Source organism: Helianthus annuus, chromosome 3 (genome assembly GCF_002127325.2).
Source record: "Helianthus annuus cultivar XRQ/B chromosome 3, HanXRQr2.0-SUNRISE, whole genome shotgun sequence".
NCBI lineage: Eukaryota > Viridiplantae > Streptophyta > Magnoliopsida > Asterales > Asteraceae > Helianthus > Helianthus annuus.
Window position 1 is genome coordinate 49,813,762 of NC_035435.2, and position 26,535 is coordinate 49,840,296.

The 26,535-nt window shown below is 39.1% G+C and overlaps 1 protein-coding gene across 4 annotated transcripts; it reads right to left on the bottom strand.

The window, feature by feature from the left end:
• Nucleotides 1-1,484: 1,484 nt before the first annotated feature.
• On the bottom strand, nucleotides 1,485-15,823 carry LOC110929013 (probable cation transporter HKT6). 4 transcript variants are annotated; one of them, XM_022172103.2, is made up of 3 exons: nucleotides 14,584-15,792; nucleotides 4,681-4,893; nucleotides 1,485-1,872 (listed from the first exon to the last, which is right to left on the bottom strand). In XM_022172103.2, exons 1-3 carry the CDS (start codon nucleotides 15,714-15,716, stop codon nucleotides 1,674-1,676), a joined length of 1,545 nt encoding a protein of 514 aa, XP_022027795.1. In that variant the 5' UTR covers nucleotides 15,717-15,792; the 3' UTR covers nucleotides 1,485-1,673. The 4 variants fall into 4 exon arrangements, 3 of the variants coding, with proteins under 3 accessions (XP_022027795.1, XP_035844271.1, XP_022027796.1); XM_022172104.2 differs by having other exon boundaries at nucleotides 1,721-1,855; XR_004889620.1 differs by lacking the exon at nucleotides 1,485-1,872 and adding an exon at nucleotides 8,829-9,068 and having other exon boundaries at nucleotides 4,805-4,893; nucleotides 14,584-15,823.
• Between the last annotated feature and the right edge of the window lie 10,712 nt (nucleotides 15,824-26,535).

Genomic DNA, 26,535 nt, shown 5'->3' on the forward strand with positions numbered 1-26,535 from the left:
TTTTCCAAAGAGTCAGTAAATTGTCTTTACTAGCTTTGGCTGACGTATTTTCAAAAGATTGAACCGCATGTACTGAACCTTATTATAGGCTGGGAATACGGGCCGGTTAGAATGAAGGCTAAGGAATTTGCAACTCCTGATACTTAAGGCCTATGATGTCCAAAGCTCTGTTTATTGAATTTTATATTTTCACTCTAATACTTCCACTGCATATTATTATATTATGATAACTGTTATCCAACCGTCACGACTATATCCATCCGAGCCCACCAAGAATCAGGGTGTGACTTATAAAAATGCAGATGTAAGGATTCCAATTTAAATATTCTAAGTATATCGACCTCGTGTTCTGTTGCCTCATTAATATGACTTTATGTGTGAAACACGATTCTTTAAAAAAAACCTTATCTTTATAATTAGTTTACGTAAAAAGACTATTTATTTTTTGAATTATCATTAACTACAAAAAATTACAACTTTTAAGTAATATAGTTCTTTTAATTTTTCATTATTATCCATATATAGGTGAAGTAAGAAAAGTTTTACAAAAGTGAAACTTATAAAATTTAGGAATTTTTTTTTTTAATATGGAAAATGAAATTGAAATGCATAACACATTCGTGATTTCACGGAGTACACTATAGTTCTTCATGGTGGTAAAATCTTATATACGCAACATTATATGTGTATATAAGCAATATGGCATTTGTAGATTACAACCAACAATTCCTTCCGTGCAAGACAATGCCTCCTCAACAAAGTATATGTGAGCCATTTGATTTGCTAGGATGGATGGTTAACATTAGTAAAATCATATTTGTCAAATTTAACATCTCATTGGTTTTCAACCCATATACACTTGAGCATGGACATAGTCCCTGCACAATAATCCAATACATATTTCTTAGATCAGACCATAATACAACATTTTCTAACCCTAGACCTTGCATCATGATAAACTACTGATAAATTCGTCGAACATGGTTTTTGAAATGAAAGCGGTTTTTTTATGTCGAAAGTAATAAAAGCATGTTCTATATAAAAAAAACTAGACTATATTTAATTAAGGATATACAAACTATCTTTCTACTAACAAACTCGGTGGATCTTCAAATAATACCTCGTTCATTCATTTGCTAAAAGCATAGTCCTGGTATTTTATTGAGTGGATGTCATGCACATTTTTGTAGTAGTGTGGAATATAAGTCCATGTAGACCCTTCGTCATAAGTATATCTCCGGACCAAAATTGAGACCATACCTAAGAATTAGCCAATAACTTGTTCTCCATGTCTACCAATGTCGTGCTAGTGATTATAATTAATCTCCCCTTATTTTCTAGCTATTTTACCAAAAATTCCCAATAAAATAGGTTGCATTCTGTGTTTCAAATAGGATGTTCTGTTCCATTTTTCTCGGCAAATACCAAGAATAGCAACAAAAGAAAAAAAACATAAAATTTTTGAGTATAAGTTATCTTAAATATGAAGTAAGTATGTAGTTTTTATAGGTGTTAGTACAAAGGATAGATGACAAGATCCAAAAGGTCAAGAAAAATAGAATGTAACATAAACTGCACTTGAGAAGAGCATTCTTAACATCACTCTCAACCCATATAATTAAGAATTCATACATTACCTATATATCTAGAGGATATGAACTTACAAGTAGTGGTCACATGAGTTTCCAAGCTTTGCCTCCATTAATACTAAATTTCTTTAGCCTGCCAAAAATCATAACTATGATGATGACTACTTTTCCCTCATCACTAAACTTCCCCGAGAACCCATACCACTTGTTTTCACAACTTCCATTTGGCTTCAGTCGACGGTCACAATTGTAGCCGGTTGACAACCCTACGTTTCCATATGCACTGCATTAAGTTATACTCCCAGTTTATTCTTTAAACGGTTAGGAGAATTTCAGTAGTAATTAGTACGAACAGCTGTATGCAATATTCACCGGGATGGTCACCGATGATAAAAAAAAATAAAGCTTTATCTAGATTTTTTCCCTTCATTATATAAAGTGAAACATCCGTCCTTTTAATTTCGGATGGGATATAATAAGGTTTTCCTTCCACCTTTACCATTAATTTTTAACTTTTCATAATTATTGATTGCAATATTAGCTTTCTTTCAAACAATGTTGTTAAACCCGGTCTTACGAATTGGACTAAAAACCGAACCATTTTCTGTTTGGTCACATGGTAGTAGTAGTTGGAATGATTGATATTTTAGGAAAATCCAACATTGTTCACTCAAAAACCTATTTTTCTCACGATTTTCAAACGTCTATAACTTTTTCATACTATATTTTTTTTTAAATTGTACCGTATTAACAAGCATTTATTATTTTTAATTTGAGTAAGCTATTGCTCTAGTTTTCTTATTTAATTTTTTTTACAGAAAATATGATTACACATTAAATATAAATCATTACGTGATTATACATTAATATTGTTTTTTTTTTACTTGATGTTATTACACTATTCTTATTACGTAATTACACTTCCAATAATGAGAACCTAATTGTTTATACATTATTATGTGATTTAAATTGTAATATACAACATTGCGTTGTTATTATAAGTTGATTAGTTAATGTTTTGTGTTACATTTATACTTAATCTGTGATTAGACCTAAAATATTAGCCTATATATTATATGTTTGGTTTTTTGTTACAGTTATGGTTAGTGCGTAATCGTTTAGTGAGTTTTCATATAAATATACTATAATGAAATAACATAATAGGCATTCAAAGCGTAATAATACATAATCAACTATTGTTACATATATGTACTGTAAAATAATCAGGTAATGTTACAAAATCGAGTAACTTTATAGCTTGTAAATTTTAAAAATTAAGAATAATCTAGCAATAGCCTAATCAAATTAAAAAGAATAAAAAGCCCGTTAATATGGTGTAAATGTAAAAAAATATATATTATTGTATGAAAAGATTATAATTATTTGAAAATCATGGGGGAAATGAGTTTTTGAGTCACCAATATTAGATCTTCCTATTTTGTCATTTCCCATTTGTTTCACTTGTTCTCTTACGTAATTTACTGTTTTAAATCCCTTTAATCAAGCAAATCCAATGGATGAGATTGAGTGGTCCCCAAAACTATAAATTACATAAGAGAAAACAAGTGAAACAAATGGAGGGAAGAAGCCCGTCTATCTACCTACTGCGCTTTTAAGATTTTAGCGGTGATATGTTGGGTCTTCTATCGCCGTTACTGCTGAGAATAAACCCCAGTCGTTGGATCAGGATAAGGAATGAGTGGCTGGGGTCTGTTGTGGGACACCACATTTCGGATCAACCAATAGCGGCGACATATGACATGTCACCGTTATTGATGCCACCACTATTGAGGGGTATTTCTTGTAGTGTCACTTACCCACTGCCTTAAGCTACACCCGCACCCTCTATTATCTGTAGTAACGGCCGCGGTGTAGTGGCACCCATCCGCAACGCCCAACTAGCAGGCGTCCCTAATACCCTAATATCTAGACAAAACAATTTTCTAGACAAGCAACAAAGTTATTATTGTCATAATTACTTAATTAGAATCAACAGATCTTAGACTGTGGGGTATGGGGCTTGGGTTGGGGCGTGGGTTGGTCGAAAACGCCCAAGCCACCACCTCGCGTGGGCTTGGGTTGGGGCGTGGCCCTTGGGGCTTGAGTTTGAAACCGGGCGTGGGGCGGGCTAGCGATCCGATGTGGCGGACTCCTATTCGCTTTGTTGGCCATGTCATAGCGGGCGGGTTGTTTGAATTTTAAATTGTAACCGTTTGGCTAAGCCAGGCAGTCACCCCAACCCGCAACAGTCAACATCCCCTATAAATACAACCCCAACCCCAACCCCACCGGCTACCCCAACCCAAACCATCGCAGTCCGCCGCTACCCCACTTGATCCCACGAACCCGCTACCCCAAACCGAAGAAGATGGCCTCTTGGACCCACGAAGTAGAGTTAGCTCTCGTCACAAGCGTCGTTGACGCAATGAAGGGGCGACAACCCGGTCAAACACGATATTGGCCGGAAGCCTTTGCAAACTACCGACATAACGTCGGACACGACCGACACAACTTAAATGCGTGCCAACATAAATAAATGGCGCGAGCTACGGCCGAAGCTTGATCGTTTCAAGGCCTACTACGAAGCCGTTCCGAGCGGTGAGTTAAGCCACGAGGACCGGGTGGCGGTGGCGAACATTGAGTTTCGAGGCAAGGAGCGAAAGGCGTTTGACAAGCTCGCGCTATTTGAAATTTACCTAACGCTCTAGGTTTTTTTTATTTTGTAATTTTTAGGAATTATGTAATTTTTAGGAACTATGTAATTTTTAAGAATTTAATAAAATTTTAGGCTTTTTTTTTTAAATGTTGTGTGTATTTTTTAAATTTTCTGTATTTTTTTTAGTAACCTGCCAACCCACGCGGTGCACCCACACCCCGCCATACCCCACGGACACGTCTCTCGACGACGGGGGGCTCGAACTCCATGTGTCAACTCATGCTCAACCCAAGCCCCACCATACCCGACGGTCTTAAATATCATTTATATGCATTATAATATAATCAAGTGTAGCTAAACTTTGACGCTAACTTCTAAAGCCCGTAATGCATGTCTATCAAACAAGGTAGAGAGATATATGAGAGTTAATGATACCTTATAACTTCAACCACGATATTCAAAACATTGAAGTTGAGTGGATCATTAACCATCTTTTTCCTCTCGGTTATGCAAACAATTATGATGAAGATGACTAAATATGTCAATTGTGAGAACGTAAAGTTCTCTATGACTTTGCTATTCCTTTTACTTCCCTGTTCACAAATTTCTTCTCCTACCGGTAAAAATGAGGTGTACGGTGGTAGATACCTGTAAAAATCAATCATTCATTCATTCAGGCACCATCTAATCAACTACTACTCCTACAGGACACTTAACAACTTTATTATTTTGGACACAAGATGAACACATGAAAAGAAATACAATTATACAACAAATAAGTTTTTATACATCCAATAATTTGTTCCCACCTATCAACTAGTACATCTTGCTTACTGTTAAAAGCTTGTAAAAGTGTAAGAAGTTTATATTCATATTCTCTTATGAGTCCAAAAATGGAATACTCATTTTACTTTTTCATGGTTCTACATGTACCACCTCTTATACATTTATAAATGGGTCTACATATTCACACACCCAACTCGCTATTTTCACACCCTTCTAGACGCCTCGTATAGGCCTATACGAGGCGTCTAGGATTACTTTATCCGACCAACCACTGAACCTCGTACAACGTCACATCAGTCACATCAGACGGGGCGTCTAGGCCAGTACGAGGGAGCAATACGAGGGTGCTAAGACGCCTCGTATAGCCCTATACGAGGCGTCTTAGAGATTGATGTGACTATGTGTCTGGCATGTGACATAAAGCAATATGGGGCGTCTAGAGCTATACGAGGCGTCTATATTTCATATAAAGTGCAACATATAGCGCATTGTTGGTCCCACCGAGCATTCATTTTGTTTCTTCTACTATCTCTTCGAAACAAACTCTTGTTGTTTGCATTCGTGTTCTTATCATCCCGAAGTGTTGAAATGTCATCATACTGGGACGACAACTATGTCTTCGGGCAGTATTCTAGCGACAACTAGGTGCCTGAAAGCGTTCCGGTAACAGTTATTAGCTTAACCGTTTTAATTACTTGTTGTTTTAGTTTATTGTTTACTAATGATGATACCGTTTTTGGAGGAGTCTGGCGTTCCCGATTCTAACGAGCAAGAGGAGGTTGTGTCTAGTATACAAGGAAAACAAAACAGAACGTTTCTAGATTTGAACACGCATCCCCCTGTTGATGAAACATCCCCTATAGATGACTCATACCATGCTGGTCAACCAAGTTATCCGACGCAACAAGGGTATCCGGATTATGAATACGGGTGTGAATATTCTTACGGAGGAGACGGTGGATACGGAGGAGACGGTGGATATGGAGGAGACGGTGGATATGGTGGATATGGTGGATACGGTGGATACGGAGGAGACGGTGGTCATCAACAATTCATTTCCCCGGGCGGTTCTTACATTCATCAAAACAATCCGGACGTTGGAAGATATGGTGGATATGGTGGTGAGGCACCCCCAATCCCGGACAATCCGTACTTAAAAAAGCAGGTATCAATTTTATTTTGTTATGTTAGATAGATTATTGTTATTATTATTATTATTATTATTATTATTATTATTATTATTATTATTATTATTATTATTATTATTATTATTATTGTCGATGTTATAGGTTTTCAACTCTTTAGATGAACTAAAGAAACAGATACAAGAAATAGCAAACGCGGATGGTTTCGTTATTGTCACCCGTCGATCAAAGAAAATTGGGGGAAGAACCGGGAGGGTATAGCTTGAATGTGACCATGATGGTGAGCACCACACTACAACAACACTTAGAAAAGCAAGAAGCAAAAAAACCGGTTGCCCCTTTTTACCTGATGGCTGTGCGAGACCACCCGTATGAAACCTGGGAGATAAAAGAGGGAAAAATTGAACAGAACCACGAACTTTGTGAGGACCTGTCGACCCACACGTTTGTGCGAAGGTTTACTCCAAGCAAAAAGAAACTGATCGAGCAGCTAACAGCTCAAAACATGGAGCCACGCAAATTTTTTCAAACGATAAGGAAGCAGGACCCCGACAGGTTTCATGTTCAGAAAGACACTCAAAACGCTGTGGCGAAGATTAGAGCCGAACAAAGACACGGATTGACTCCCATGCAGTCACTAGAAAACGTGCTGATAAACAACGACTTTATTTACGAGACACGAGAGGAACCCGGAACAGACGTCGTAACAGAGATCTTCTTTCTTCATCGGTACTCGGGAGACATGTGGCATGCATTCCCCCACGTCTTGCTGATCGATGCGACGTATAAGACAAACTTATACAATATGCCATTTGTCCAGATTGTTGGTATGACGCCTATCAACCATTCGTTTTGTATCGCGCATGCCGTTGTCAGTAAAGAACGGGGTGATAACTTTGTATGGGTGCTTGAGAGGATCAAGTCAATGTTAGATGAATGTATGGAGCCATGTGTGATTGTAACGGATAGAGACCTGGCCCTTATGGGCGCGTGTGCTAAAGTATTTCCAGACGCCTCCAGGCTTCTTTGCAGGTGGCACATACAACAGAATATTATGAAGCACTGCAAGAGTGCCTTCACAGAAGAAGACTGGGAAAAATTTTTGTCATTCTGGGGGTCATTGATTGAGTCTCCATCCATACCCATCTACGAGTACCACTTGCGCAACCTGCAAAAGCGACTTGTGGAGTGCAAACGTTCTAGTAAGTTTTTTTTAATAACATACGGCTCACATATGTACATTTTAATAAATTATTTTTACTTTTTAGGGGTCTTCAATTACGTGTATGATAACTGGCTAAAGGACTATAAGGAGATGTTCGTCTTTGCGTGTACTGATAAGAGGCGCAACTTTGGTAATCGTACCACAAACAGAGTTGAGAGCCAACACGCCAATTTAAATAGATACGTCCTAGATAGGTGCTCGCTGGACCGTGTAGTTGGTTGTATCCGCGATATAGTTGAGACACAGTTCGGTGAAATAAGGAAGAGTTTTTGAGACTGCATCGAAAAAAGAATGAACCACCACAGACTCCCGCTGTTTCAACCCCTACTTGGAAAAGTATCTCATACAGCCCTTGACTTGTTGAGTGGAGAGGCACTTAGGAAGCTAGATGTCTTGGAGAGCTATCATTCATCATGTGGTTGCCAAATGTGGTATAGTTGTGGGTTGCCGTGTGCTTGTAGACTAGAAAAGTACATGCGTGCAGGTAATAATTGTTAAACGTACAACACTTGTGTGGTAAATTTCCGTTAATCATGTGACTTAAATAATGTTGTTTTTAACCGTGCAGAGCGTCCGATTCAAATCGAAGTCATAGACGTCTTCTGGCGGAAGCTTAACTTCCAAAGTTGTAAATTGATAGACGATGACATTGACGTGGTCGAAGAGATAAATATTAGACAACAATTAGAGTCGCACCCCCCAACTCAACAAAAAAGCCTGATGTCAAAGATTAAAGCGGTGTTGACTCCTAAGAAATCTACTAAGAAACCACCGGTTGTCCAACAAAATACTCGTGGCCGACCAACAACAAAGCATGTACAACAAAGGTTGGACGAGGCCTCTCGAATAGATGAAGAATTGAGGAGAAGCTCCTTCGGTGATGCAAACACGTGCTTTGAAGGTTCCCGACAAAGTAACTACGATAACCCTCGTCACAGCTCGTACGTTCCGTCACAGGCCTCTCAACAGTCGGTTATAAGGTCCCAAAAACGCAAAGCGAGCCTAAGTCGTTCAAAGAGTTCTAAGAAGAAAGAGACACGAGATGTCACAGTTTTCCTTTAACAATTGGGGACGAGAACGTGGGAATCATCAAACAGTTTAAGTCTGCCATTCCGCCAGTGTTTCACCCGCACATCTCGTGCATACGAGATGTGATGCCGGACGGTCATTGTGGGTTTCGGTCTGTGGCTGTGGGCTTAGGTATGGATCAGAGTTCATGGGGGTTCATTCGAAGGGACCTTGTCCAAGAAATGGATCAGAACGAATCGATCTGGTTCCCAATATTTGAAGCATGGGATGAAGGATATTTTTACACGCATCGTCGGGGCCTAATTTAGGATTCAGTGTCCGGTTGTCCTCCGGATTACTCGATGGACTTCCCTATAGCAGGACTTCTTATTGCACAAATGTACGGTATCGGGGGGCACCTGTTAAGCATGGGTGCGAGTTCCACTTTCTTCCCGATACTAAGTCCTCCAGCTAATCAACAACCACTATTCATAACACTTGCACATGTTAACGAGAACCACTTCATACATGTTAAGCTCGAAGGGTATTATCCAATGCCACCAACACACGGGCTATGGTTGAACCACCGAAGACCCCATACGAAACAATGGGAAGATATGTACTTGCCACGTCTAGAATGGTATACATCGATAATGAATCTGCCACCAAGATCAAACCCCAGTCTTAATTACATCGACAATGATACGGAAGAATGATTTTTGTAATTAATAGTATTTTTTGTATGGATAATTATTCTTATTGAAATTAATAAGATTTTTTATATTAATTTCTATAATTTTTTTTATAATTACAATTGCATAAAACAATTTAATAAGATTTTTATAAAAATTTCTATCATTTTTTTATAATTAGAATTGATTAAAACAGTTTAATAAGATTTTTGCTCATATTTTTATCATTTTTTATAATTACAAAAAATACAAATATACGCCTCGTATTGACCTAGACGGGTCGTCTATGGATGGTCAAAAGACCATTTTACCCCTGATATACCCTCAGTCTAGGCTTAAACGAGGGGCAAAAAAGTCATTTCACAAAACCCAAACGCCCCGTATAGAGCTAGACGTCTCGTCTATTTTGAGCGGCATTTTGGGTTTTGAATTTTTAAAAAAGACTTGAACATTTACCATTTTACCCCTGAGTTTCCCACAGTATAGGTCTCAACCAGGGGTAGAAACGTAAACTTAACAAACGTGGACGCCTCGTATAGAGCTGGACGGGTCGTCTATGTTGGGCGGCAAGATTTCTTTTTTTAAAATTTGAATTTTGAAAAGCTTTTAATTAATTACTATTAAACCCCTGGGAACCCTCCAGTATAGGCCTTAATCAGGGGCATAAAGGTATTTTTAAATGATGGACGACATGTATAGTACTATACGCGTCATATACAATGGGCAGCAACTCTTTTGGTTTTTTTTTAAAATTAAAAATGCATTTAATAAATTACCATTTTACCCCTGACTAACCCCAGTATAGGCTACATTCAGGGGTAAAATGGTATTAACCATTTCAGAAATATCTTTTTGGATTGGTTAATTACCATTTTACCCCTGACTAAGTCCTATACTGGGGCTATACAGGGGTAAAATGGTAATTATACAAAAATCCTAGACGGGTCGTCTAGCTCTATACGAGGCGACTATGCCTCGTATAACAGGGGGAGACCTATACGCCCCTGCTTATCACCCTCAAAACACAAACAAACACACACATACGGATATACGCCCCGGATCGTATTTGGACCGTATTTTCGAAGATTGAAGCATTCGGGGTACGTATTTCAGCCCGTAGTTTAATATTCTTGCTTCGTTTTTGCCTTTAGACCGTAGGTTTGCTCTAAATTTAGGTTTTTGGTGGGTTTGGGTGTTTGAACGTGAGGTTGAAGATGATAGATGTAGAACAGGACGCCCCGTCTACCTCTATACGAGACATTTACGGGGCAGTTTTTTATTATTAATGTAATTATTATTATTATTATTATTATTATTATTATTATTGTTTATTGTTATTATTATTGTTGTTATTATTATTGTTGTTTGTTATTATTATTATTATTATTATTATTATTATTATTATTGTTATTATTATTAATATTATTGTTATTTATTCTTATTATTATTATTATTATTATTATTATTATTATTATTATTGTTGTTGTTGTTGTTGTTGTTGTTGTTATTATTATTATGGTTATTATTATTATTATTAGTATTATTATTATTATTATTATTATTTTAATTATTATTATTATTATTATTGTAATTATACGTATACGGTATTTATTTGCAGATTGATTATGGAGGACCATGATATTCAGATAGAGATTGATGGGGCACCGTCGGGGGGTCAGCCGATGCCGCGGGGTCCGCGACGGAGGCGGCCACCACCTCCGGATCCGCTGCACGGTCACCCGTACCTAGAGTTTCCCGACGGCACCCACGCCGCCCAACATTGCTAGAAGCTTAGGAGGATGCACATTGGAGCGTATGCAGCGATCGACTTGGATGCAATAGATGAGATTAGTAAGAACGCCCCGTCTACCTCTATACGAGACATTTACGGGGCAGTTTTTTATTATTAATGTAATTATTATTATTATTATTATTATTATTATTATTATTATTATTATTATTGTTTATTGTTATTATTATTGTTGTTATTATTATTGTTGTTTGTTATTATTATTATTATTATTATTATTATTATTATTGTTATTATTATTAATATTATTGTTATTTATTCTTATTATTATTATTATTATTATTATTATTATTATTATTATTATTATTATTATTGTTGTTGTTGTTGTTGTTGTTGTTATTATTATGGTTATTATTATTATTATTATTATTATTATTATTATTATTTTAATTATTATTATTATTATTATTATTGTAATTATACGTATACGGTATTTATTTGCAGATTGATTATGGAGGACCATGATATTCAGATGGAGATTGATGGGGCACCGTCGGGGGGTCAGCCGATGCCGCGGGGTCCGCGACGGAGGCGGCCACCACCTCCGGATCCGCTGCACGGTCACCCGTACCTAGAGTTTCCCGACGGCACCCACGCCGCCCAACATTGCTAGAAGCTTAGGAGGATGCACATTGGAGCGTATGCAGCGATCGACTTGGATGCAATAGATGAGATTAGTAAGACGGCAAGAGTACGTCGGTTTATACATGTCGAGTCGCCGTGGCATCGTCTTTTTGAGTTGGCGCACACGCCGAGCTACAGGGAGCTGCTGGTCTAGTTCCTTTTGTCATTCACATTTCACCCTCCTGGGGCCGCACAGCCGCCTGCGCAGCCAGATGCTCCTCCCCCTCCGCCTGAGGTTTCTTTCAGGCTTGCTGGTGTTTTGCGTTCAATGACACTAGCACAGTTTGCGGTTCATTGCGGTTTATACAGGCAGGAGGAGATCGAGACTGACATTTACAGAGGGGGGCTAGTGGTGGTTGATAGGCCCACTCTTTTAGGGTTTTGGCAGGTGATTGCGGGGGCAAATAGTTGGGAGCACGACAAGTCGAAGGGGAGGGTGTCATTTATTTGATGACCCATTGTACAGGTACGTACGTTTATTACAGCAATCATTGTGATTATGTGTATTGTTTATTAATTTCTGTTTCTGTATTTCGCTAACATTATCTGCAGGTATATGCACCATATGCTCGCTACTTCTATTGTAGGGCGCGGCTACAGCCGTGAGTGGTGTACGAGCACATATTTTTTTCGCGATCCAGTAGCTTTAGAGATTCTAACGGGGTTAATCGTCCGTTAGCGTCAATTTTTCTTTTATTGTTTGTTGTACAGGAGGCCGTGCGCACTAGCACACGGTCTAGCACAGTACTACGCCTCCGCCCATCACCGAAAGGAGTGCGGATTTTTGTATGGCGGCGTGTACGTGACCGTCATTGCCCGTTCTTTGGGCCTCGTACCGGAGCACGATCCACATTTACGGACGCCCGTCATGCCAACGCGGATGGGTTTTCCGTCGTTGTGGGGGATGAGACTGATCAAAAGGTTCGTCGTTGGCCCGCGGTTTAAAAACCGCGAAGGGGGCATATGGAGAGGAGCCCCTACCAGAGTAGTTCGAGCTAGTCTATCCTCCGGCAGATCCTGTTGCAGTGCCCGTGCCTGACCCTCCGGTGAATTTAGACTGTCCAGGGATGCCACAGCCACCACCACCACCTCCTAGGGCGCCTCAGTTTCCACGTCACGTTATTCAAGGTCATGCCGCAGGAGCTGCAGTACATCCGGAGATACGAGCCGAGCTTGACAGGCTCAACGATTTAATAGGTTGGTTGGTTCGGGAGGCGCGGGATAGATGAGAGAGAGGGGTTACCCGCGATACCGCTTCCACCACCTCGAACACCACATCAGCAGTAGCAGCAGCTGCCGCAGCCAGATCCAGATTCGGATCCTGATGCATAGACCAGTTGTAGTTTTTATTTTTGTTATGGATGTTCAAACTTATCTTATATATTTTTGTTATGCATATACAAAAGTTATCTTATATATGTCATATTTACGTTTGTTTTCAGTTATTCGGTTACTTAATGATTGTTGTCTTAAATTGATATAATACGAAAACAATATATGTTTTGAATATAATACGGAAACATTATAATATTAATCGGAACAATAATATTAAAACAATAAAATGTTAAAAACATTATAATATTTAATCGATAGAATCCATTTAAAGAGCCGACTTTTAAAACGGTTAAATTTTTTATAGTGTAAAAAACAAAACTTTTTTTAAAACAAAAAAAAAATCGCTAAAAAAACACCTTCAAAACTATCAAAATAACCACACCAAAACACCACATCTTTCAACCAAAAAAACACCCAATGCCTGGACGCCTCGTATAGGCCTATACGAGGCGTCTAGGATTTCTTAAACTTTGTGTCTGACATTCCCTGTAGACCCCCTTGAATTCAGTGCCTAGACGCCTCGTATAGCCCTATACGAGACATCTAGGACACCAAAAATGTTCAAATAATGTCAGAGGGTGTGTGGATAGATCCAGTCAAATAAATACAATCACATTAAAACTTTCATTGTAATTTGTCAAAACCAGAAGTATTCCAAATTAGACATGTGTTTTAGAGAAGAGGTGGATAACCAAAAGAAATAAAGTATTTAGAATTTATGTTGCAAGAATCCTTGATGTGATAAGTTATAGGTATGAAACAAACGATTAAGCTTTTTAACAGTATATAATCTTTAAAAAAAAACATGTTTAGACTTTGGTTTTCATATCTGATCTGTTTAATAAACTGGTTATGCATGAGTTGATCTGTTTAATTAAACATGTTGACCCTATAACCCGTTACGACAATTTAACCATTTTACTATAACCCCCCAACTAGAATCCATCGACACCCTTAGGGCACTGGGGGTGGATGCGTAATTCCACCGTGATAGCCAAAAACAACGCGTGAGAAAACAAAACTTCCACCGTCACTGATTAGTTCAACGAGTTCAACGTGATGGATTTCCGTTATTTTCTTTATGCGTGAAAAATGATGGATGTGAGGGGGGTGTGGTGGTTTATTGTTAGGAGTTGTGAGTGATGACCATTGCCACTAAGGGGGGAGGGGGTGGTCACTAATGATAGAATTCTATCACTCACAAGCACCCAATCAAGTTCCGCCATGTCATCAACCATTTTTCCATCACTCACAACCTTTTTTGGTGGCAATGGTCATCACTCACCACCACACCCAACAATTTCCCCCAACCAACAATTACCCACACAAAAAAACCATCACGGCCGTGAAAAAAATAACGAAATCAGATTTCGTGGTGCTATAACGCGTTTTCGTTTATGGTGGCGGTGGGAATTGTTTCCGTATCACGTGTTGAAAATGGCATCCACAGTCGTATAACTAACCGCCCCGCCTGGCCTAAAAAAGGATGTGAGTGATAATATAGTGGCTGATTACATGGCAGGAGTTGATTGGATGCTTGTGAGTGATAGAATTCTATCACTAGTGACTACCCCACTCCCCTTACAAGTCTCTTTACTTCTACAGTCGAACTTCTCCCAACCTTTTCATAGCACGCTTCAATTCGTAATCATTTCACTTTAATAAGTTCCAGTAATACATGATATTAACAGGGATAGAGAAAGAGACACTCACATCATGAATATGAACAACACCAATACGGCTCCACTGATGGTTGAGAGGTCCACAACGGATTCACCGGTATGCCGAGTGTTTACTACCTGAAATAAGATCCCAACAAGTTTTTGGTAGACATTCAGGTCTCCCAATGACCCCGAAGTCCACTCCATTGATGAAAACAAGATATATTGCACCATGAGAAAAACTGACACTGTTATCAGAAGAAGGAAAGAGTGTTTGTAAGAAAGAAGATGATGGTACCCAACTACTTTTGAGTTTCTTAACAAGTACCTAGTTTCTTCTTTGTTGGTGATTTTTCCTACAGCCCAAATGATAGATCTTAAAACTGGAGGGAACAAAGTGTTACCTAAGAGAATTTGAGGGACTATAATTAACAACAAGCCAGAGTTTTTTCTAAAGATCAACATGTTTTCATTGGTTGGAATGAACCCACAATTGGAAAAGGATGAAACTATAGTAAAGAAGGAGAAAGTGACTGCATGCAGACCCTTTTGCTCGAGTATGTTTCTTGCACTTGAGATGGCATTTATGTAAATAAAAACTGAGACCAGACCCAAAACATGGACAAATAGTAGGTAAAACAATACAACGAGACTCAAAAACTTTAAGGATTTGTACTTTAAAACCTCCATATGATTAATACTTTCTGATATTGAACTTTCAAGTTCAAGAATGGCTATGTTATTGCTGGGATCTTCGTGGTGGTTGCTCAAAGATAGATCAACCGTATCATCATCTTTATGTGAGACCTTAAAAAACAACGTACGGAGTTTGAGTGAAAGCCACGAAGTGAACACCTCGCCACCAATGAGCATAAGAATTGTCAAAATGACAAGTTGGGTGTTGGAAAAAACCTCCATTTCTACGGTGGACATGCTCGTGACAGCAGCCGCAGAGACCGAAGTGAAGAATAAGTCGAGGTTTCCTGGTGTGAATGTGGGAGATTTTGCATCCAATGATCGGAGAATGGAAAACCCTAAAGATGAAATAAAAAGAAAATAGATCAACTCTAAGGAAAACTTGTTTCCTCGTAGATGAAACCATATGAATCGAAAGAAACATGAACTACAAAGTTGTTCTAGTTTCTTTCCCACATAGGAATAAGTTTTCATTGTTTTTTGATACATATGTAGGGAGTTGTATGAGTGATACGCAAGATATATATATGGAGATTTATACGAGAAAGTAGGAGTTATTTTCGTAGAAATTTTGATGGGTATCAATCCTACATCCTCATCCACATATCACATTGTGTAATATTCCACACACACACATCTTGGTATCAAAATACATTTATGCATAACCCCACTTGAACTAATGTTTGTAGCGATAGATAACCACATATATTTCCCACAGATGACTTCTTGGTTATTTATCCCAACAAAAGTGGTGAGTTCAAGTGTGTCGGTCTTAGGCTATTGGGTGTGGTCATGACCCTTATGACCATCATGACCCTTCACGTCATAAAAAAACGTAGCACAAAATATCTAGCATAAAAAATATAGCACAAAATATATTACAAAAAATTCAGCACAAAAATGTTATATTACGACATAGAAATACAACATATTTTTTTAGTTTTTTTAGTTGTCATATTTTATATAGCAATAGAGTACAAAGTTAAAGATAAAAAGATACTCAATTTTATGGTGCAATTTAAAAAAAATAATAATGTCGTATAAAAAGTTATGAACGTTCGTATAAAAAGTTATGAACGTTTTAAAAAATGGGCGTGGAACAATAATGTGTCTTGCATGTGGAGAGAAAGTCAACAAATAGGCTATTTCAAAAATACCCTTATACCCCTCTTTTTTCCTACATTTTTATCTTAGTCGTTGATTTCAAAATTGCATGTGGAGGGAAAGTCAACAAATAGGCTATTTCAAAAATAGCCTTATACCCCTCTTTTTTCCTACATTTTTATCTTAGTCATTGATTTCAAAAATGAAAGGTTAAGATCACTTCTTATACTACTTACACAAAATTAACTTTTTTTTTATTATATCTTTTCTTTATTATTCCATATTGACTGTTATTTTCTGTTAATTTAATCATAGGCCATGTGTACCTTTTATCGTCGTAATTCATTTAAAGGTTTAGTAAAGTCGGTGGGACTTTATGGTCATATCTAAATTCACAAGCAAAGTGTTGTGTTTTTTTCATATCGAGTCCTAATTTGAGCATCCACATCAATGATTAAAGATTTAGTAAAGTCGATGGAGACTTTATGGTCATATCTAAATTCACAAGCAAAGTGTTGTGTTTTTTTTCATATCGACTCCTAATTAGAGCATCCACATCAATGATGATGTGGATGCGTGCGAAATCCCACGAAACAACCCTGTTGGACTTGTGTTGTGTTGCGAGGGTGGCTCAAGAAGGATGGTCTAGCTGCAAGGACATGGCCGACAAGGTTAGAGTCGACTCCACACAAAGAAACACTATTATTTGTGTATTTTTATATAAAAAGTAGAGTTTGAGGTGAAGAATTGTAGAGGTTTGGTGGTGTAGTAAAAATTGAAGGGAGACGTGTAGAAAACTAGAGCTAGGAGGTGAAGAAGTTTTCTTAAATTTTCTTTGTTAAACACTTGTTTTATTTGATATCTCACTTGTTATCAACCCAACATTAATCTCGTAAACTATAAACAATAAAATATGTAAATATGTAAATATATAAAGAGCTAAGGGAAAGAATGACAAAACCGACTTATAGAGGTTCGAGAGATGTTAAATAATCCCTCTGCACATTACCATACTTAATAAGAAAATCTAACTAGGTTAGGGTCAAAGGACAAAATGTGCAACAAAATTCTCTACAAAGGGCAAAACCTGTCAAAATTTCTTGAAAATGACACTGCCTGAAATATGTGTGAACGCGTTGTAGGATCGTGTTTGACTCCCGAACGATTGCAAAACGACACGTACGACGTGCGGAATCCGTGCATGTGTGTGGACCGAACACAAGGACGTTATAAATTGTGATTCGATTGATGATGTGACAAAGTTTACACCTTGAATCACCTTGAATGCTAGCTTTTCTCTCTAGAAGCTCTAGTCTTCAAAATATCAAAAGTTCTAAATGTTTACCCTAAAGCTTCTATTTATAGGCAAAGAATTAAGGAAGTTCTCCTTAATTACAAATTTGGCACTCTTTATATAAACTAGACTTATCCCTAGATTTAACATAATAAAACCTTGTCTTTAACAGATTTCTGCTACGATTCAGATTGACGGAGGCGATAGACATTAGTGCACTCACAGACTCCCCCTTGGATATTGCCGCAGTCAATCTCGTAGCATCTTGTCTTTTCTCTATCTTTGAGTCTTTATGAAGCTTTAACATCTTCAGCAACCACAGACTCCCTCTTCAAGCTTTTCTTGATTCTACCTTCTGAATCAGCTCCCCCTTTCAGTTGACTCTTTTCTTCAGGCTCCCCCTTTCGTAAAGCTTCCGTGCTTTAGGATCGACACCTGGTTCTTTGAATACAAGCTCCCCCTTGCGTCGAGCTCGTCTTCAGACTCCCCTTTAGAGTCAGCTATCGGGATCGTAATATGGCATAACATCTGCAAATCTCAAACTTTTGTAAGAAATTTGATAATTTAAGAACCAAACTTGTGAACCTGGCTTTAATCACAAATATAACAATATGTAATTTCCAGGAATAACTAGACTCTTTCTCCCCCTATCAAACAACTCTATATTTGACAGTTTTAAGAGTCCAAAACTTTTATCAAATAATCCTCCAAGTCCAAATTAATGACCTTGGAGATTTCACAAACTGTTTTAGATTTTTGATTTAAAAAATTCAAGTTTCAACTTAATGAACTTGTTTATTTTTCAGAAACACGTTCAGCATACTTAGATTTTGATACTCAGCTCTCAGACATCGATTGTCGAAAATAAAGCAGAATCAAAATCTTTTTGTATTTTTCTGAAACATAAAGCAATAAAGAAATATTTACAGACAATATTTTTGTTTGAGTTCGTGTCAGAGGATCATATTAGTTTATGAAAAATCATTAGCACCGTTGATCTATAAACACTTTAAGTTCTAAACGATTCACTTAGATTGTCAGTATACTGATCCACTTAAATTTTCACGCAAAGTTCCACTGATTCGAGATATGAATTTAGTGTTTTAAGCACTTAACTTATTCGCATGTCCCACCTCAAAAATACTACCGTATCAAGATTCTCTGGATTCAGTCTTACAGGTGAATATACTATAATGATATTTGTACTCTAGGTTAGAGCGAGACCTTGAGAGCTCAGGTATGAACTACCGTTCAGTCAAAGAGATGAAGGCTCGACTTAGGTGTGTCCCCCTTGGGATCTTCTTTACAACTGCATTTGATTCGTATCTTTCGATATTTTCTCAAATTTTTATGCAGAGGGTAAGCTTTTAAAGCGCATAAAGCATTATACGAGGTCTAGGCCATTGCTTCCGTAATATCAGAAGACCAGGTATAATACCCCAGATATCAAACAATATAAAGACCTAGTATCTCAAAATCAGGCAATCTCTCAAACAAGATTTCGGGGGTTACCCATATATCCGAGAGATGTTACCCACGAGATAAGCAAGTTATTGATATTTAGGTTTATATCTCGAAATCAATCTACTAAAAGTGTAAAAACCTACTGGCACATCATCAGTGAGACCGTTTATCACATTTGACATTCCATTTCTTTAGCGTACTGTGACTGTCTACTGATGTACTATCATTTCCTCTTTTCACACAAAACTCTTTTTGAATTTTCTATTGTTTTTGCCTTTTTTCAAATTTTCAAATGTTTTTGTATTTTCTGAAATTTTCTTACTCCCCTTAAAATTCAATACATTTAAGAAAATTTGACAACACGATGTAGATAGCTTTGTCTCGCCATCAACTTTCTGCGTCACATGCTCTGTTTTGCAGAAATTACCCCCATGATTTACAACACACTGATTTTTAAAAATGTTAAAACTGTAACAAGACGACTTTTTGAAGTCAAAGTACAAGTCAAAGTCAAAGGAAGAAAAGATTGCTAATTCGATCTGTCATTCCTTGCTTAATTATAGTTTGTACTCTTTGACTCGATAATCGATACTTTAATTTATGTTACTTTAGTTGTATTATATGGAGTAAATGCAATAATCGCAGTTTATCGCTAATCTACTAAACGTTAATCTCATCGTTATCGCATCGCAATACAAATTATGAGTTCTGGATATTGTTTTACGTGTGTATGCTATTTATGTGTTACTTGTGCACATTTATATTTGTTTTGTGGTGATTATTCGAAAGCGCAATCGTAACTCTATCGCAACGTAATTTCATCGCGAACTCGAAATCTAAGGTTTACTTTTGTAGTAGTTAGGTTATTTGGGTAACTATAGTTAATACTATCGCATCGCTTACTCGCAACGCAACGCAACGCCCAACGCACGAAACGAAAAGTCGGAAACCAACCCACTTGACCATCCGATCGAAGGACCATTCGATCGAATGGTCATCCATCTGGATGACAATCTGATCGGAAGGCCCTCCGACCCATCGCTACACACTGCCTTTCTCACCCTCTCACCTATAAATAACACCTGTCACATCACTGTTCATGTGATGTGACAGCTCCTCCTCCGACCTGCACACTCTTGGCCTATTTTCTCTCAATTCCTCATGATTCTTGTAAGTTTACACCTCAAATCTTGTACATTCTTGATCTACACACACTTTCTCATCAATTTCACCCACAAATCTCAACTTTTAACCATGAAATCACTTAAGTACGGGTTGTTCAAGGGTGACGTCATCACGGGTCAATATGAACTCCGGAGAATGACTTCATTCCATCAAGAACAACTCGAATCTAACAGATTTCTACAGTATTTAAACATTTTCACACTGATTTCTCCTAAATCTAAACATTTTCAACTAGATTTAAACTTTTCTTCAACATTCTCAACTTTTTACTCAAAACCGATAGAATCAGAGCTCGTTCAGGCTGTCTACTCGTTCTATAGTGAAGTATTGGACTGAGAATGGATTTCTATCGGAGAAGACGACCGTTTCACGGGTTGAACATGAAGTACCGTCAAGAACAGTTAACTGATTGGACGGGATGATTCCCATCCGATCGGACGACTTGGACTTGGAGGAGTTTCCGTTGTTTAACACGTCGTTGAATCGTCTCGGTTCAATCACAAAACTTTACAACTTAACAAATATTACAAGTCTCACAAACGAACATGTTGCCAAACGGACTGCCGTCCGATCGGATTGCCATTGACAGAACGATAATCCGAACAGATGATATATGATCTTCAATACTTAAACATTTTTACAAAACTTGAAAGAATATCAGTTCCAAATGAATAGTCATCCGATCGGACGACCATCCGATCGAATGACTATTGTAGCAAGGGACTTGAAGATTTTACAACTTTCCAAACGAACCGGCGTCCGATCGAACGGCCATCCGTCCGGATAACCATCGGACCGGATGGCTGGACAAATAGAGATACTTCATGCTTTTCAAAATGATACAACGAAAACTTCAAAGTCACATCATACACAAACACATCCTTCCCAAACGAACAACCCTCCGAGTGAATGGCCATCCGTCTGGACGGTCATCCGATCGGATCACCCTTCGTCCCTTAACTCATTCAACGCACTGTTTTACGCACCGTTCAACGCTAATACTATCGTACTGTGTTCAGGCTAATCTTTCAGCGCTCCCTTCAATCCAAGACTGTGTTATTCATTTAACACGATCTGTGACTATACTCGATCCCTTTTTGCTTGACGCACTTTTGGGTGTTACATACGTTTCTTATATCAAACCATATCGACTCACAACACAAACACACTTTATACGCTAACCGCTCTGCATGTTATACGTGTTATTCGATGAATGCTTGCATGTTATGTTTACACAGTGATTGTTGCCTGACACCTTAGAAACTCGCAGTCATGTCTGTGCATATTTCATTGTCGATAACCTACTTGCTTCGCATTACTACGTGTTACATGCTGGTTATGCGTAAACTTGCTTTCGCTACTATTATATTATTAAACTTGTATGCTCATGACCTTTACACTATGTGTATTGACTTTTATTTTAACGTATATGACAGGTGTTTAAGATGCTAGGATTGTTGGATGTTTTGGAATCAAGTCTAGGGGAGTCTAGAAACAAATAAACAATTTATGAGTTGTCGGAACTACGAATTGTCCTGAGAACAACTTGTCAATAATAATTGCTTTATTTTTATATGTTATGGTGTGGGACGTCACATTAAATATCTGGTAATTTAGTTGTTATGGATTCTCTTAGACAATCTGTTTCGCTCAGTGCCGCGCCCCGATGTTTCCGCCATCGGTTGGGGTGTGACAGATTGGTATCAGAGCCATAACTATAGGGAATTAGGCAAGACTCAACCTAGTCCAGGTCGATGTCTTAGAAACAACCTAGTCAATAGTCTAAGTACCAACAGACCGATTTGTGCGAACCCAGTAGGGGTTCCGCGCGAGCCTATTTTTGTTATTGCTCAACTCACGAATATACTACACACCATCGGCCTTTCCTAAGGACGAGCACTATCACATTGCCTTTCCTAAGGCAAGCACGACACGCACAATTTTCGAAAATGAACGAGTGATTAGATCGAGATTAGGTGTGAAAACCGCAAACTCTCGATTAGAGCGCCCAATTGACGCGCTAATTTTACTATAAACATGAGAATTTGCGTTAAATCAGGAGTGAAATACATACTTCGATGTAATTCTCCCTCTTTATCTCGTGATTCTATCACACAAACAGGAATGCAGTTGTTAGGTTAGGGGTGAAACCCGAATCTTGATATCTTGTTTCCGTTCCTTATTTTGGTATTACAAAACTCTCACCAAAGTCTCGATGAATTCCAATGACTCGAGTTGCGAGAATAACCGAAAGGATGAGTGTCGTTCACCGTATGACGGTGAGAGAGCACAGTCTATTAGGTCAAAGCGTAAACTCGAAGTCCTTGAGAATAGTCGGATCACTTTGGGTAGTCGATGTCTAACACCCGAGGCAATCTATCGCTGATTTTATGTGTTTCGATTCTGATATCGCCGCCGCTGACTCTGTGATTTTTCGTTTTTATGTGGTTTTATGTGTTATGTGTTTCAATTTTGGAGATTTATACGCGTATCGCTTTTCGCTTTGATCAACACGCACAACTCGCACTGCACATTTACCTCAAAATGTTAGCAAATCGCATGCTATGTTACTCGCTAATCGCACTCACAACTCTCAATCGCTTACGCGGCTGTGAAAGATAGGTGAATACGTGTAATATATGTAGGTAAATATGTGCAAAATATAGTTGAAGATGTGCTTATATGGATTACGTGTTTCTGTGCTTACGTGAACTATGTGCTTATGTGCTTACGTGCTTCTGTGGATTATGTGCCTATGTGTCTATGTGATTGGACGTGTTCCTGTGCTTTATAAAGTAGCTTTTGGTGATACGCTAGACTATACTAGGATTAATCGACATGTGTCTGAGTCCTATGGCGATGTCTGTTGCAGACAATGTCGTCATTTGGATCGCACACGCAGCTCGCCGCAATCACGAAGACAAACGCATCGCTGCGCTAGTCGCAAAGCAAATGGCTAAGGTCATTCCGCAAATTGTCAGCGAGCTGAATGAAAACGCTGGCAAGAGCTTAGAGAAATCTAGGACTGACTCTCCAAAGGGTACTTTAACTTCAAGCAGTTTAAGGCCTGCGGCCCCAAAGAATTCACCGGAGAAGACAGGCCTACTGCCATGTTTCAATGGTTCAATTCAATTGAAGTCACCCTACGCCAAAGCGGTTGTCCTGATAACCTCCGCACTGTCAACGCAACCGGCGTTTTCCAGTCCAGGGTTCTGGATTGGTGGACAGCTGAAAGGAAAAGGCGAGGGAATGATGCAGCCTATGGGCTTACTTGGAATGAGTTGAAGGATATCATGATGAAGGAATTCTCTCCTCCTCATGAGCTTCAGAAGCTGGAGGACGAGTTTTGGAACATCAAGTGTCACACCCCTATTTTCCACGTATTACCGGTGGGCCCGGTGGGGAGTATCGTGACGTAGTTGATATCATCATAGTCAAATAACACAAATAATGAATGCACAGCGGAAGCAAAAGATAAAATATTACAACCCGATATAAAGTAATATCCAAGTATTACAAAACGGAATGTAAAGGATCCACAGGCGGATCTTAAAACAGAAAGATAAACACTGTTCAACAGACTTTAGGCATCTAGAACTTGCAAGATTCCCTATTGACGCCCTGAGCTCCTAGCCAATTACGTACAATACCTGTCACTTAACCTTTTTGGAAATTACGTCAGTTTACACTGGTAAATATAACTTAACTGACTCATTTTGAAAATAGTTTAGAAAATTGATTTGAATGCTCAAGGCACAAAATTCTTTTATAACTTGGGACAATTATATAAAAATAATCTTGTATACAGATTTAAATGTTCGTTATACATTTAGGGCCCGATGTAGAAACCGGGTCAAGATTAACAGACACACCACACGTATAGGCCCACATGAGCGTGAGATACCGTTTCCCTTATGCAACTGTCAGGTGTATGCCTACACTCCGTGCATAAGACGTGGCCATTTTATAATACAATGATGTCAAGGATATCCGGGACATGGTCATTAACCCCAAAAGGCCTTTATTTCAAACAAGACAGATTAAAGCGGGTTACTTCAATAATTTAATCACAATACGATTAAACGTTCAATACCCGACCAAGCGGTATTATTATAATACCGTATCCCAAGCCCGTATAGGGAAAATAAGCTAAGAGTATTTACCTGACTGACGGCATCTACCATGGTGGAATTCATTAAGTTCTCGTTGTTCAACCCTTCAATATATGCCGACTCGGCTGGGGGTAAGCACGTTCAACCCAATGCTGAATCACGGGGGGGGGGGGGGGGGGGGGGTAAATGAGCCTAGAAGACTCAGCAATTTTCCACCGAGGCTGGTAACGCTTATCCTACATATTGGGATCCCAGTTAATGGTAGGTAGATAGAGATCGTCACCCAAGCGGGCCCCATCTTCAGCAATGCCATTGCTGGATCCCCCAACATCGCTAGCAGCGGGGCCCCCGGCACTAGTCGCCTCATGAACAGCGGAAACGGTGGGCATTTCTTTCTCTGTAGCAGAAAATATGCTAAAAGGTGAACTGAACAAGGAAGAAGGGGCAACACTGGAAGATAGTGGCGTGGACACGGGGCTAATGGTCACAGTCACAGCAGCCGTCGGCGGAGGTGGCGGAATAATACAGCTTAACACGGTGGTAACACTTGCCTGACGGATCAACTCGGTAAGACTGGTTTCATCACCAGCAGAAGGTGTAACTTCCAGAGATGTTGACGGAACAGTTGTCAAATTCTCAATCTGCACCCCGGCAGTGGTACCTGTATCACGCAAAACATTTAGCAAAATGTGAAACACACAGTCCACAAATGAAACATCCCCAGACAAAATGACTCACCAAGGGGCAGGGCATAAGCGGTCTGAATAGCCTCAAAAGCAGTCAGAGGAGGAACAGTTACAGTCTTGCGTTTTTTCGAGACATGGGTTGGACTTGTCAGCTCGGCAGCACTCCCGGCGGGCGTGGTCACATTCACCGAGGAAGCCCCCGCCCCTGTGGCTAGGTACTTCCTTCCGATAATTTTCACCTTGACTGGTTTCTTCTCTATGGCAATGGCACTACCACCCCCGCTGGGGGGAGATATTGTCACATAAGCAATTGGGTCCGCTGGCACAGCTGGTAATAAAAAGTGCTCCAAAGGGATTTTCAGGACATCAGGCTCCTGTTCACTAATCACGCGGTCGGCAGCCTTCAAGGCAGCATGTCGAGGAGGATCAACAAAATCAAACAAACTCCATTCTTCTGCAACATGTATGTATGTTACTACAAAATAATAAATAATGTATATGCAAGGGTACAGGACTCTATACCTTCATCATCCCTCTGGAACGAAGGGTACAGCTTGACATCCCGCCATAACAGACTCATCCCAGCCATCACCAAGGCTCCCTCAGGAATCACCGTGCACACAGACAGACGTTGGCACAGCCTTGTGTAAAGAGCATTGGATACATAAGCATCTTTCGGAGGTGCCTCATCCTGCACTTTGCTCTTTGCTCCCATTTCCCTCCACTACATCTCTCCGGGAATGACAGCAGCGTTAATATAAAAGAATTTTCTCTTCCAATCCTTGTCTTTGGAACTGGTAGGAATATCTCTCAAGCAAGACACGTCGGTGTCTCTTCTGTCAAAGGTGAAAAAGGGGGATTTCCATACTAGGACGAAAAAAGCCCTAAAAACCAGAAGTTCGGGAATGTGCCCTAAGGCAGTGCAGGCGAACACAAATTGCCGAAGTTTCACCAACCCTAGCGGATGTAATTGGGAAATGTGGATGGGATAATAGTCAAGGACTAACTTGCAGAACTTCATAATCGGCAACCGAAAGTTGCAAAACCTAAAAAAATCACTAAACAGGGTGATTTTACATTGCTTTAATGGGAATGCCGTATCCGTCTTTGACGGCAACACAGGATTCCACTCTTCCTTGATATCGTAGTCTCGAAGAAGATTATTGAAAGATGCCTGCCCCCACTTGATGTACAGAGCATCGGAAACTGTTGAGGCAGGAGCGAAAGATTCACCGGTCTTGGAGGCCATTTTTTCGCTTTTCAAGAAGGTAAGGAAAGTGGATCGCAAAGAAGGAAGAAGATGAAGATAAACCCCTTAACGGGAACTCTATTTATACGGAAATGGCAACTTTTCGAATTCGAAAAGCCAAACCGACGGAAACACGCGTCGGAAGAGGGTAGTGACAGTTGTCATCTTAATGATGATTTAACTGCACATCTTTTCCCATCGTCGCCATTTTTCA

Coding starts and splice junctions, on each gene's coding strand:
- LOC110929013 (XM_022172103.2), bottom strand. CDS start 15,716: ATGTATCAAAAAACAATGAAAACTTATTCCTATGTGGGAAAGAAACTA. Junction 4,894..14,583: donor GTGTTGTTCATATTCATGAT/GTGAGTGTCTCT, acceptor TGATTTTTACAG/GTATCTACCACCGTACACCT. Junction 1,873..4,680: donor ATCGTGGTTGAAGTTATAAG/GTATCATTAACT, acceptor AACTTAATGCAG/TGCATATGGAAACGTAGGGT.